The 14,155-nt window shown below is 40.6% G+C and overlaps 1 protein-coding gene across 2 annotated transcripts in view; it reads left to right on the top strand.

Annotated features, from left to right (window-relative positions):
- The window catches only part of IHO1 (interactor of HORMAD1 1), a 46,767-nt gene extending 36,760 nt beyond the window's left edge, over positions 1-10,007 (top strand). For both annotated transcript variants that reach the window (XM_020795371.3, XM_078388789.1), the window contains exons 7-8: positions 5,275-5,378; positions 7,549-10,007. In XM_020795371.3, coding sequence (XP_020651030.3) covers positions 5,275-5,378; positions 7,549-8,691 — 1,247 coding nt within the window. In that variant the 3' untranslated portion in view covers positions 8,692-10,007. The remainder of the gene's footprint in view (positions 1-5,274; positions 5,379-7,548) is intronic.
- Positions 10,008-14,155: the final 4,148 nt, after the last annotated feature.

Here is a 14,155-nt window from a genome sequence, read left to right as displayed (position 1 = left end):
TTTAAGGACTTGCCATAGTTTGCTGTGGTCCACACAGTCAAAGGCTTTTGCATAGTCAATGAAGCAGAAGTAGATATTTTTCTGGAACTCTCTGGCTTTCTCCATAATCAGCACATGTTAGCAATTTGGTCTCTAGTTCCTCTGCCCCTTCAAAATCCAGCTTGTATTTGTAGGAGTTCTTGGTCCACATACTGCTGAAGCCTGCCTTGTAGGATTTTGAGCATAACCTTGCTAGCATGTGAAATGAGTGCAGTTGTATGGTAGTTGGAGCATTCTTTGGCACTTCCCTTCTTTGGGGTTGGTATGTAGACTGATCTTTTCCAATCCTCTGGCCACTGCTGAGTTTTCCATTGATTATGATAAAAAAAGCACACTGGTCCTTTGATATTGGGCTGTGGCACCAGGGTGGGTGACATGACTTTTAGCCTGGTTTGTTCCTTTTTGCACACCACACATAGAATGATTAAAGTGGTAGGGAAAGCTCCCCCCTCCCAATTTTGCATTGGCTGTTTCTAGCAAGCATGTCATTGCTAGCACCACTCTGGCAGCCACCTCTGCGAGCTAGCAAAAAATTAATGCAACTTGCTAGGCATGTTGGACACCTTACTACTCCCTATACCACACCATGGCTGGAGTGCAATGTGTTCCAGCAAAAATAGTGCACAGCTTTATCAAATTTGGTGCATCCTGCTAGTTCGGTACACAGCCTCTGTAGATTCAATAATATTTTTAATTCAAATAATGTATGATTTCCTTCCTTTCGAATCAAGGGGGTAATGTCGGCATATATAAATTTTTTGCGGGGTAAAAGGTAAAAAAGTTCCCTGACCCCTGTTCTACACACATTAAGAATATAAAATCATTACATCTCTGGTAGATATTTTGCTACACTTTTTTCCCCTTGATGGATAAATGGTCTCAATATTTACTGGATGGCATCCCCAGGAAAATTGTTGAGAATTACAGTAAAAATTCAAGCTTCCTATTAAGACTCTAGGATAATTTATGAGGCCTGACATTTAAATGCAATACTCTGAGAAAGTGGACAGAATTTTGTTCAGATACATTTAAAGGCTCCACCAAGGGCACAACACGTCGCAGAGCACTTAAGCTAATAAGTCTAAAGTGAACTACATGTAAGCTGTTAGTGTAGAATCTGTCACTCAGCATAGGTGGTATTTTGGAATAGGAAAGGAAAGAAGCCAAATTGTCTATATTCTGTATTGAGTATGTAGGCCTGTGAAGTAATATATCAACCTTTAATAAGAACTACTCCACCGGAGGAACTAAACCATTTCTCCCCCAGGAAACTCACATTAGATATAGCAGCCAGGTTTTTAATGAGACTTTTACTTGTTGCCTAGTTTTTGAGCAAGGTTGATGAAGGTAAAATAATATGATTAGCTGCAATTGTGGCAAATACACACACACACACACACATAAAGAGAGAGAGAGAGAGAGAGAGTCATACAAGAGATACTAAACTAATAATGAGAATGCTGGGGTTGTAATAATGTAAAAGGCAATTTTAATCATGAGTGCAGGTATTGTGCAGGAGCAGTGACCTTTTAGGAAAGAATGGTAAAGTCAACTCAGTTGAGGAAATTATGAATTCTGTAATGCCCACAAGTATGCCAACAGACTTATGTGAAAGAATCAGTGACGATCTATAAGCAAGAGGTCATATTGCATTTAATAAGAGCCAGAAGATAGACTTTTGCAAAATTTTGGAAAGCTTTACCTGTTCTGCCTAAACATAGTTGGTTAGGAAAATTATTTAGGGCTCTATTATAATTATAATTGGGCTTTATTAAAGTGTGAAATTGCTGACATATAAGTAAAAAAATGAGCAGAAGGGATCTACCACATTCTTTCTTGTGGGCATTGGTAATAAGCTGTATAATAATAACAACTGTGTGCTGTCAAGTCAATTCTGTAAGTAAGGCAAAAGCCAAGTTGCTGAACACAAATCTTCCAAAACCATTTTCACAAATTGTTCTCTCAGGAAAACCTGGAACCATCATGAAAAACACATCTATACCAGGGGATCAAGCAGGAAGTCCAAAAGAACAAGAAGGAACTTATACATCCTAGATGGTTCATAATCAACCAAACAGGGAGGGTGCCTTGTCCAAATTTGCACTCAGTCTGGCACTGTTCTTGATGTAGAATGCTGTCTACAGCAGGCAAAGCTGTCTCTGCCCGAAAACCAGATGGAAGTGGGACACCAGATTGAAACAGATCTCGATCAGGAGGAGGGAGTCGGAAGGCTAGAGGGAGATGGATGATGTCAAAAGGTTGGATTCTTCACCTCCCTCTATCCTGATATCACCACTTCTCTGAGGAGTATTTCCAGCCTTCCTGTGCTGAAAAAGACATTGACTTTTGCCTTTAGATCTCAGACTCCTCCCTCAGAGCTTGAGAATTTGTTTATCCTCCTCACTGGGGATGCAAGAAGGGAAGGAAGAATACATGTGTTATTTCCCTTGGCTGATCAGAAATAACATTCATCTTGATGCCGCACACTTTTCCAAAGGGAAGGGCAAGTGGGTGAGGGGAAATTTCCAGCAGGCTGAAGACAAGGCTTCAGGGAGGGCTGTGGACTTGGAGAGAGAGAATACATGTTTGGATAAAATGGTCATAGAAGCTAGCTGAAAAGCTCAAAAAGCACAGTAGTCAAGGATTTGATTCCTCACTGTGCTTTTTGGGAGAAGAGCCAGCCTGTGTGACCTTTGGCAAGCTGCACAATCCCGGAGTGTCACCAGGTGGACGAACTGGTGGACCATTTCTGAGTGCTTTATATCTAGAATGGGAGAACTTGGGACAAATCACAAGTTCTCCCGTTGACTTGACAGCACATTATTATTTTTATTATAATAAGTGAATTGTAAAGCTGGAAGATACTCCAAGGATCATCTACTCTAACCCCAACAATGTGGGAGAAGTATAGCTAAAACATCCCCAGCTGAAGTCCATCCAAGCTCTGTTTAAAAGCCTCTAGCAGAGAAAAGATCACCGCCTTCTGTGGCTGTCCATTCCACCTGTCAAACAGACCTTACCTTTAGGAAATTCCTCCTAATCACAGAATCAGAGAATTATACTGTAGAACAGGAAGGAACCATAAGGGCCATCAAGTCCAACCCTTGCCCATGCTGGAAATACTAGCTGAAGTATCATTCACCATCTGCTTAAAAGCCTGCACTGGAAGAGGCTCTACCATCATTGAAGGAGGCTTGTTGTCAAAAAGCTCTTCCTCATGCTGTCACAATCGCCTTTCTTTTTAAACCATTGGGAGAACCTGCTCTGGAACAGCACAAAGAAAACCAGTTTCATCTGTGTGGTGATTTTTCTGCTATCTGAATCATGTTATATCACTTCTCGGTCTTTTGTTTATTTATTAAATTTTTTACTCCGCCCCTCTAGACATCTACTCGGGGCGGCTTACATAGATAAAAGCACATCAATATAACATATATAAAATCATAAAAAATACAATTATAACAATTTTCTTCTTTCAGCTAAAAAATATCCAATTCCCTCAAACAGCCCTCACAGATCCTTGTTTCCAGACTCTTGACTGCCCTCCTTTGGACACATTGCCACTTGCCAATCCCTTTCTTGAACTCTGATGCTCAAAACTAGACTCAGTACTCCAGGTAGAGTCAGACCCACGTTGAATGGAGTGATGCTGTTACTTCCCTCACATTGTACCTCTGTTAATGCTATCTATCTAGAATGGCTTTTGCTTCCCATTCCCCATGGGATGACTCATATTATCCAATAGTCTATTAAGACCATTGGATGTACTGCTGTCTAGCTACATGTTACTCGTGTTGTATTCATGCATCAAATTTTACCAGTCTGAATGTGTAACTGCACACTTATCCCTGCTGATCATTTTGTGTGTTTTGTTTGTTTTGATTCTGTTTTCCTCTCTATTAAGGTCATTTGGAGGCCTGATTCTGTCTTCTGAAATGTTAGCTACGTCTCTCAGTTTAGGCTTATCTGCTGTTTTCATAAGCATCCCTTTCATTCGTTTACTCAAGTCACATATAAAGACCTGAAACAACATCAGTCCCAGGAGAGAGCCCGGTGGTGCCCCACTTGTCACTTTCCTCCAAAATGATGAGGACGTTTTGATGAGCACTGTTTGAGTACAGTCATATTTTTAGAATGAAAGCAGCACAATCCACCTGAGTGTATTCCTTGTGCAGGTGCCTTTTTTGTACAGTGGAAGCCAATTATAAATGCTCCCAAGCTGCATGTGTTAGTTTTGCCATTAAGAAAAGAGAGGTTCTGCAGCATGCTAACCCAAGAGAAATTCAGTGGCCGATATACATGTGCAAATTAAGTATACTCGCCTAGTTGGCTTATTTTGCATACTTTATTGTAGGCTTGCTAGTGATGGGGAGAGAAAAGGCTTTCCTGCTGTGCCTGGTAGTGACGTGTCCCTTTCTGTTCTGAAGTATTACTGAGCTACCCATTGTATCTCCTCTAGCTGTGAGAGAGTGAGTAGGATGTTAGTTACTTAGTGTCTTGGACTGGAAATTCGTTCCAGGTTCAAGTCCCTACGGAGCCATGAAAGTCCCTGGGTAAATCTTGGACTAGTCTCTTGCTCTGTCTTGCCCTACCATGCAGGGTTCTTGTGAGAAAAGAATAGAAAGGAGAACGATGTACAGTACCTTAAGCTTATTGGAGGAAAGGCAGGATATATATGTAACAAAGAAATTAATGCTTGATACAGTTAGGGTTCTATTCAATTTTTCCTCTGACTCTAGAAGTAGAATTTTCCAAACTATAGCTTTTGGCATGACTTTCCATGGCTCAAAGATAATAGGAATAAATGGTAAACAATTTATGTATGTGAATATAAGACATGTAGAAAGTTAATATCAAGAAGTGCTTATTCTAGCTTTCTCTGGCTAGATAATTCTGGCAGTTATAGTCCATAAAAGATTTTTTTTTCTAAATATTGGCCATCTGTATGAATAAGAAGTTTTTTTTTAAATAATAGTTGCACTCAGATAGATAGGATTAGCCCTTATCAGAACAGCTTTGAAAACTTTTCAGTTAGTTTAATGCCATCCCAAATAGCACTGTGTGTATTTTCCAGGTCTTTGTATTAAATGTTGCATTGAACATAGAATCTTGAAATAATCCATGCCAACCTCATGGCTCTGTCACTAAAACATTCCAGTTCATGAGAAACTCGACATTTTATTTGTATGTAGGGGTGATAGAGTAAATGTGATTTGCATTGATTTCTCTATCTAGTGCAAGAAACATCTCAGTCTCATTATGGATTGGTGCTGAATGCTCTGAAAGAGAGACATGAAATGGAACAAACATTATTTAGAATGGAGAAAAGAATGCAAGATGTAAGTGCGGAAATTGTTCTTTATTTAGCTGAACGTTACTCCTTCTCCACTTCCACTTCTTAAGAAAATGGAGACTAATTATCAGATTGTCTTCAGAGACAGATTATACATTTCCCATTATAAAATAACAATCACCTTTTAAGTAGAATGTTTAATCAGGGACCACAATTCATTGCTAATCAAAATTCAGAATTCAAAAAACCACAATAGGTTCAAACTTGTAAAAATCAAGCAGAATAAATTATGAAAATTGCAAAAATATGCATTTGCTCCCTCACCTGCCATTATTTATTTATTTATTTAGTTTAAATATCTTCAAGTTAGGCTCAAAAACCACTGAAAAACTAACACTTCTTCTTTGCTCGGTAATACACACACACATACACACACACAAACACATTTGTGTTCCAAGCTGTGGAAACATTGAGGTTAAACTCAGGACATGAGCGGAGGCTTGACTACAGCACTGCAGTTTAACCACTGCCTGCATCATGAGGTTCTCTAAGAGGAGAAGAGAACTAGTTTATGAAAGAAGGGGACAGGAGAGACACTCAAAAGCATTATCCCAAAGCCTTTTGTCACTCTCATCTTGCCTTTAATTTTGCATATCTTAATGATGCTTAGAATATCAATATGATATTCTGACAATGTTCTGACAAGTGATGTGGATTAGCAAGGATCTGCTGGAAATGACTAGATAAACAATTAGTGGGCTATTTCAAGAGCAGTCAGAGAAACAACAGTGGAAGGAATACTATTTACTTATTTCTGAAGTTGTAGGTCACCTTTTAGGGTTAATATTCAAGACAACTCACAACATGTTAGAAAGGAAATGTTCATTGTAAAATATTACAGTGTATAAAACTAGAATGGTCAAAATCTAGCTGTCATTTTATGCAGATGTAATCCAAATGCTATAGCTATTTGCAGCAAATTGCTGCAAGTTATAAAGGTAGGATGGATGTTCTTTACCACACACTGAGTTGTGTGATTCTGCATACAGCAGATAATGTTTACCACTGCCTTCATAATTTGTGGTAATTCGCCTTCAAACATTATGCTGTTCGTATCATTCTTATCGGCATAACTAATAGAATTAGAATTTGAGGTTAAAATATTGTTATCGTTAAAAATATTATAACAGTATAACAGCAGTTGAATAATATCAACAGAATAAACAAATGTAAAGGATAGAATGGATATAAAAGAAACAAATGAAGAACATGAATACCACTTTAGATCACTATCATCAGTTCAGCATGTTTTCATGGGCTTTGAAGAGGTTTGTGGTAGCACAAAGTTTCACCAATATATGCATTATTTACTAGATGTTTAAATGTAACTGATAAAGAAGAAATTAAAAGCTGACCAAGCCCTTCCTGTCTTTCTTATCCTGGTCAATGTTCCATAGAACTGACAGGTCAATTTTCCTGATGACAAAGGAAATAATTAGGAAAGCAGAGTCATTATTACTTCTGAGTAGAAGATGCTCTGGCTAGGAATAGAGCAGTGATTGTGGAGTGGATAGAGATAATTAATGGCTGTCTCTCTCCCCCACCCCCTTTATTTGGAGCACATGGAAAAGCAAGAAGAAAGATAGCGCTTCTCTGTCTGAAGGTATTGCAGATAAAAGGAAACATCCTGCTTCAAACAGGCAGAAATAGGCCAGCATACAGTATGCAGGTTGCTTATAAACAATGCCGTATATGAACCTGTCTAACTATTTTTGGTAGTTAAAACAAATCAAATGCTGCAATATTTTTCAGACATTGAAATTTCTGTACATGGAGATAGCACCTTATAGGGGGGAAATGTCTATACTGTACTGTGAAATGAGAAGAACATGAAATGGATTGTTTTGACATGTGTTCATTTAATTTATATATTTGGAAGGTGCTCCTTGCCTTGGCTTTCAGTCGTGCTGTCATAGCAAAATATAACATTTGTGTGAGTTTCCTATATATTTTGCATCAGTGTATAACATCTTCCCATACCCTTGTGATTTCCCCTTTATCCCCCATAAAATATGTAAAGTACCTGAGGTTTGAGAGGAAAGCTCAATAATTCAAGACTAGTTCACTATGACTTCTAGATCAAAGCCATGGCAGTTCTACTTTTTACATGCATGTATGTTGCCTAACAATTCTGCTTTTGTGATTACTTTCCATAGAAGGACACAGAAATCTCTGATCTGAAGTCTGACTTGCAGTTACTAAAAATGAGTCTGGAACAATTAACAGTTCAGCAGAATGAGCAGTATGTGAAGCTCTGTGAACTCTTAGGCCATGTGCAGATCCCCAGTCTTTTAGCAGAATTGCAAGCTTTCATTTCTACTCCCAGAGCACTCTGCCATGTGAAGGAAAATAGTTCCCAGACTTCTCCAGATATGCTGTCGACCCAATTTCCTTACAATCCCCAGGACAATGTCTTAAGTACTCCTCCTGGAATCAAGGTCTTTTCTACAGTTCCTGGCTCAGAGGGCAAGGAACATGTTGACATACAACAGCAAGAGGCGAGCTGTCTCCTAGCCAGAGGCCAGGATGCTGACAATACTCTTTCTGCCTGTGGCTTTGGTGCAGCCATTACTACAGCCAGCCAGCAGGGATACTGGCTACTTACACAAGAATTATGTCAAGACACACCAGTGAGGAAAGTAATCAAGAGAAACAACCGGCTGAAGGGGCTTAATATTGTGAGACCTTCACAGCTGCACAAGAATGACAGTGCGTTCATGCAAAACAAGGCAAGTGAGCAAAAAAATGAAAATCTGGCCACAGATAAGAAGATGCAAAGTAAAGGTAGAAGCATCAGCGTCAAAGGAGGGAAACCAAAAATAAGTAGTCAAAGGAAAAAAATTTATTCCTCTAAGAAAGGAGGGAACTGTTTGAAGTCTGCCTATGCTAGTAGGAAGCAAAACATAACCAGAAAAGGGTTTTCTAAGTCAGAGAAGCCCCAGCATCATTGTAGGGATACAGGGGAGCCGAATTTGGGAACTTCTGTTGTCAGTGAGAAAAGAATGCGGTGGGCCAGACATGGAAAAGCAGAGAAAGGCAAACTTGCGCTCCAGTCTCAGGAAAGCAAACAGTATGTAGCTAATCTACAAGAGATGTCTGGAATTAAAAGGGGGGAGAATCTTCCCAGTACAAAAAATTGTTGTTTCTGGGCACGCTCCTCTCCGGAAGGCTCTGCATCCCCAAACCAGATGAGATGGCTCAGTCTTTTTGATAATCACTCGCCTGCCTGTAAAACACCATTGCAGCATAAGACTACAGCCTATTGCCCATTATTTTTTGACAGTGAATATTCTGATTAAAAGAACCTGATGAAGTCTGAACTACTGCTTCCAGACATCTCTAGTGGCAAGGCTAACTGGGGGTTCTGGGAGCTGAAATCCCAAAAATGACATTTCATAGTACTGGAACACATGTACCTGCTGGCATAAAAAGACTTGTCTTTTGAGTAGTTTTGTAAAACATTACAAATATATTTGTATATTGCAAGTACAGTAGTAATATCCCCATGTATTCAGTGTCATCACATGGATGCTTATAAACTGGAATAAAACTAAGCTCCTTCCCTGCCCTTCATTTTCCTTCTTAGGCCTATTTCATGTTCAGACTTTCTTACCAGGAAGAAATCTCAGTCTGAGAAGAGGCTCAGACTTTGGCATGTCTTTTCAGTCTCCTCACCATGAAAAGAAATTGCTGTAAATTTGATATAAACTGTCTTGTGCTCATTTTCATATGGCATTTTGCAAAACCTGTCATCCTGTTGGATCCATCTGCAAAAAGAAGTGTTGTTTTCTGCTATGGCATCCAGGAGAAACCCTGCACAAATAAGATGACACACAACTTAAATAATTTGTGTTCTCCTCATATTGAGAGGATGGGGGAGGTATATCATATGCTCATGACTCTTATAGGGTTGAGATTCCTTCTTTAATGAGTAATGCCCAAACAGGCCTTTGACACTGCTCCCACCCAACCCAACAAATGCAGTTTCCCCCAAACTGTTGTTATGTTTATTACACTAAAAGAGGCTGTCATTGTTTACTTTGTTTTTGGGAGCAGGTTTTGAGCACAGGAATAAAAAGTAAAACATGTACTTGTTGTATTTATAATGTATCTGTTTGAAATGTGTTAATTTAGTGCTTATTATAAAAACTCTACAGACTCTGGTTTCCATTCTGAGTGGGGTACTAATCAAGCTGGAAGGATTCCTATATTTGCCCCCCTGCTGGCATGACACACATGCCACAGCAATATGGGAAAGCACCACAAGAAGCAGATGCCATGTGGATTGGTGTGTATATGATAAAGTGTCTTATGTGGATAGCTATCCAGAAAGGAACGTGCATGGAGCTCTTCATTTCTCATCTTGATGTTACTTATCAGATGGAAACCTTGCAGGGAGGGGAGAATCTGATGCAGTGCTTTGTTCCGTGGCACCAAATAATTGCACCAGCTCTTTGTTCCTGTAGCAGCACAGGTTTGACTTCCTTTAGGAAGGTTTACTACAAGAGATGCTACTTCTTCCTTCCTCCTCCTCTAACTAATGGATGCTGCATAACCGTTCCTTTGATCTGTCTTCTCTGCTGGTGGGAATAAAATTATTGCTTTGTTTATTTCAGAGGAGTACATCGTGTGATCACTCAGTGGGTCGCCCTTGCTTCTTTGAATTCTATATCATTTCTCACAAGCTGGGACAAAACAGCATTATTAGAAGACAGGCCTTTCTTGTCATGAGTATAACAGTTTTTTTCAGACAGAAAGCCACAATCTGGTTCCAGCTTTTAAATGGAACCTGGGGAACTGAGATCACTTCTTTGTATCTTTAAGAGTCGAGATATCCCATAGCCTCTGCCTCCCATGTCTGAGACACATATGAGAACTTCTGGAGAAATTCAAAATACACAGATTAATCCTTGGCGTGGTATCCTTTCCATCCATCATTATGATAGATTGTAGGATTGCGCATGTGGAACTCTTCTCTATATCTAAAGCAGTACTTCAGTCAGTGATAAAGGCAAGAGTAGTACGCACTGTACTCACACTAGCTTCAGCAAATCTAGTAGCAATTGACCTATGGTCTTGAGAATGGGGGCAGTAGACACCCCACCTTTCAGATGAGGTACCCCACACACACTTGGAAAATAAGATGGTGCTGAGATGTATTTAGGCTATAACAAGCCACTTGAAACAATCCTCTTGAAGTCAAGCTACATGACATGGTAAAAAAAAACCCCAAACAATACACGTTCAGCTCTGAATTTAGAAGCAGAACACACTTACAGTACTTGGTAAAATATATTTGTTTATTCTAGCATGAGCTTGGATCACCCATGCATTTTGCAAATTGACTTGCTTTGCTTTGTGAGAGAGGCCGAGAGTAAGAGCCCTCTCGGCGGAGTGCCATCCCTTCCAAAAACCACTGAGAGGGAGGTTCAAACTTCCCCCATCCCCACCCCTCGGAAAAGTGAACAGCGGGGGACCGACACCCAGGAACAGGAGTTGTGCGGGTGAGAAGCAGGACCACCAGAATTGGTGGGAAAGAACAGATGCCAGAGGCGTGGAAATAGAGGTAGGAATGGCAGAGATAAAAGGAGGAAATAGCCAGTTGCCACCAGCCTGGGAATGGGTCTGGATGCAAGGCCCATGGACAGGTGTCTGGGAACACTTGAGAGTTCTGAAGGCTGATTATTGCGGTAGAAGAGAGATTCCCCCTAGACCCTCTTGTTGGGAAGAAGCAGAGGCTCATGAGTGGCGAAGGAGGTTGAGAAAGGAGAAGGAGGAAGTACAGCAGGAAAAACGAGAGATTCGCATGAAGGGTGGAGGAATTGAGGAGGAGAAATTATCCAGGGGACACTGGACAACCTTTGCCCTCACCAGAGATGATGGAGGACCAGACTTCACAGAGGAGGAGACCATTCCCCTACTGGAAATACCGGTCCGAGAGGTTCTGAAGGACGATGTTGCCCTAGACTGGCCAGGCCCGTGGAATGTATCCGGGACTAATCCTTTTCTTGAAGAAGCTTGGAAGCCCCTGTCTGATCCGTTGGCAACAGGCAGCAAGTTATGGGACACCTTTTTTGATGCTGGACTATTGTTGAATAACCCAATAAACCTCTCCCCTGTTTGAAAGTTTAAAAAATCTCCTGGTTCCTTCGAAAAAGTATTAGACTCTAAATACAAACCCTCACATGCTTTGTGTCACAATCACCTCTCCCTAAAGAGAGTTTGATGCTGGTCAAGGAGCCACTGTGAGCACAAAACTACCACCTTTATCTCTGAGGTAGGTCTTCTAGGCCTGAGAGGCACATAGCATAAGCCTTGTGGACTATCTTGACCATATAAGAAACCTTTGCTTACTTCCAAAGCAATTAAGCATTGACTTTGTGCTTCCTTAGACAACACAACAACCCTGCAAAGTAGGACCTGGGAATTACAGTAGCTACTTAGTGACCTTCTCCAATCTCCACTGGATTTAAGTGTAAGCCCTGCTGTTTCAAGAGACCAGTCCCCTATAAGAGTTATATTTGTTATTATTAAGAAAATAAAGTAAGGTTCACTGGAATACAGTTGTTATGCAAAATATAAAGCATAACACATATCCAAAAGCTACAGTGGTTAAATAAAGCTACTATTTCTTATTAAAATAAGAAAATGCTGAAAACTAAACTAAGTAATCATCTTGCTTCTAAAATGGGCTATTCCCTACCCTTTCTTCTGGTTTCAAAAGGCAAACTATTTTTCTTTACTACATCCTCCAATCTCTTCAATCTCTCTAGATTGAGAGTGAAGACCAAAGTCCAGCTTAAATGCGTGCGGGACTTCATCTTCGCCGATGATGCAGCCATTGTTGCCCACTCTGCTGAAGACCTCCAACAACTCATGAATCATTTTAGCAAGGCCTATCAAGACTTTGGACTAACAATCAGCCTGAAGAAAACACAAATCATGGGCCAGGGCGTGGACTCACCTCCCTCTATGACCATCTCTACACAAGAATTTGAGGTTGTTCCTGACTTTGTGTACCTTGGCTCAACCATCTCTGACACTCTCTCCCTAGATGTCGAGCTGCATAAACACATTGGCAAAGCAGCTACCATGTTCTCTAGACTCACAAAGAGAGTATGGCTTAATGAGAAGCTGATGGCATATACCAAGATCCATGTCTATAGAGCTTGTGTCCTGAGCACACTCCTGTACTGCAGTGAGTCTTGGACCCTTTGTGCACGGCAGGAGAGGAAGCAAAACATGTTCCATATGCGTTGTTTCTGATGCATTTTTGGTATCACCTGGCAGGACGTTCCAAATAGAGTAGTCCTAGAACGAGCTGGACTTTTTAGCATGTATACATTACTGAAACAGCAACATTTATGTTGGCTTGGGCATGTCATAAGAATAGCTGAAGGTGAGATTCCAAAAGATCTCTTGTATGGAGAATTAGTGCAGGGAAATCGCCCCAGAGGGAGACCACAGCTGCGATACAAGGATATCTGCAAGCGGGATCTTTAGGCCTTAGGAATGGACCTCAACAGATGGGAAACCTTGACATCTGAGCATTCAGGCTGGAGGCAAAGGGTGCATCAGAGACACTTGTCCAGCAGGCCGAGGTGAAAGGCAGTCCTGAACCCAGTAAAATCAGGGAGCTGGACAGGGGACAGATCGTATTTGCCTTCATTGTGGAAGGGATTGTCACTCTCAAATTTGTTGTGGTCTGGTCAAACCTGCATTTGTTCCCTGAGCTTCTGGAAGCCATTCTTGGAAGGCAGCTGTAGCTCACTACAGCTGCAACTCATCAGAGATTATGTAAATAGGCGTCTTGGTCCTGTATATAAGGAAAAACGCCAGCACAGTGGGTGTGGGTTAGAATGGGTGTGTAGGAGTGCACGTCTGCTGCTATTTTCTAAAGTAAAATGCCTCTGAAGAAGACTTGCTTTGCTTGTTGTGCTTCTTTCTGCTGGAACCTTTGCTGAAAAGCATAACTCTTACATCCAAAACACAACAAAATTGGCCTTCTCAGCCACTCTAGATGCTGTTCCAAGTCTTCCATACAGAGCACATTACCATAGTCTCTTGAGACTGGATGCCTAATCTGCAAAAACAATCTCACACATTCCATTGCTTTTAACTCATCTGAACAGAAGTTGACAGACTCCATTTTCTTTTATCTGACTACAAGTCCCAGCATTTCTCAATATCATTACACTTTGTGATTGGTCATTGGGAGGAAAACAGGGACTTAATTTGCAAGTCCAATTGCTCAGGCATTCAGGAAGTATCCTGTTGCCATTGAAGACTTACATGCTATATCTTCTTATTGCGAGTGGACCATCTTACGTTGTTGGACTCCAACAGTTTATCATCAGATCTTGAATTTTTGCAATAATTCTCTTTCAGGTTGCAAGAATTCTCCTCCAAATTGCAGTCTCAGAGTCTTATTTGTTACCTATAATGTACTATTTCTAGTACTCCAAATTAGAGAGTTCTTTTGTAGCCATTGGTGGGGAGTGTCATATTCTCAGGACACAGCCTATAGCTCATGTTCTCTTGGCATGGAGGTGACGCATATTTCTTTCAAACCAGTTATATAAAGAACAGTTAGAGAAGTGGGATGATTCTGAGCTAAAAGTATTACCCCAGTCTGGACATTACATTATACATGAAAAACTAAAGCAATTGAATCATATATTTTGTCCCTTTGTCAAAGCTATTAATTTTGCTTTTGTTAAACTACTATTCACCACTGGGCTTCCCAGTTACCACTAGTCCTCA

This window comes from Pogona vitticeps, chromosome 2 (assembly GCF_051106095.1).
Source record: "Pogona vitticeps strain Pit_001003342236 chromosome 2, PviZW2.1, whole genome shotgun sequence".
In the NCBI taxonomy this organism is placed as follows: domain Eukaryota; kingdom Metazoa; phylum Chordata; class Lepidosauria; order Squamata; family Agamidae; genus Pogona; species Pogona vitticeps.
Note: the sequence above shows the minus strand (reverse complement) of the source record. Positions and strands in the feature narration are given on the sequence as shown.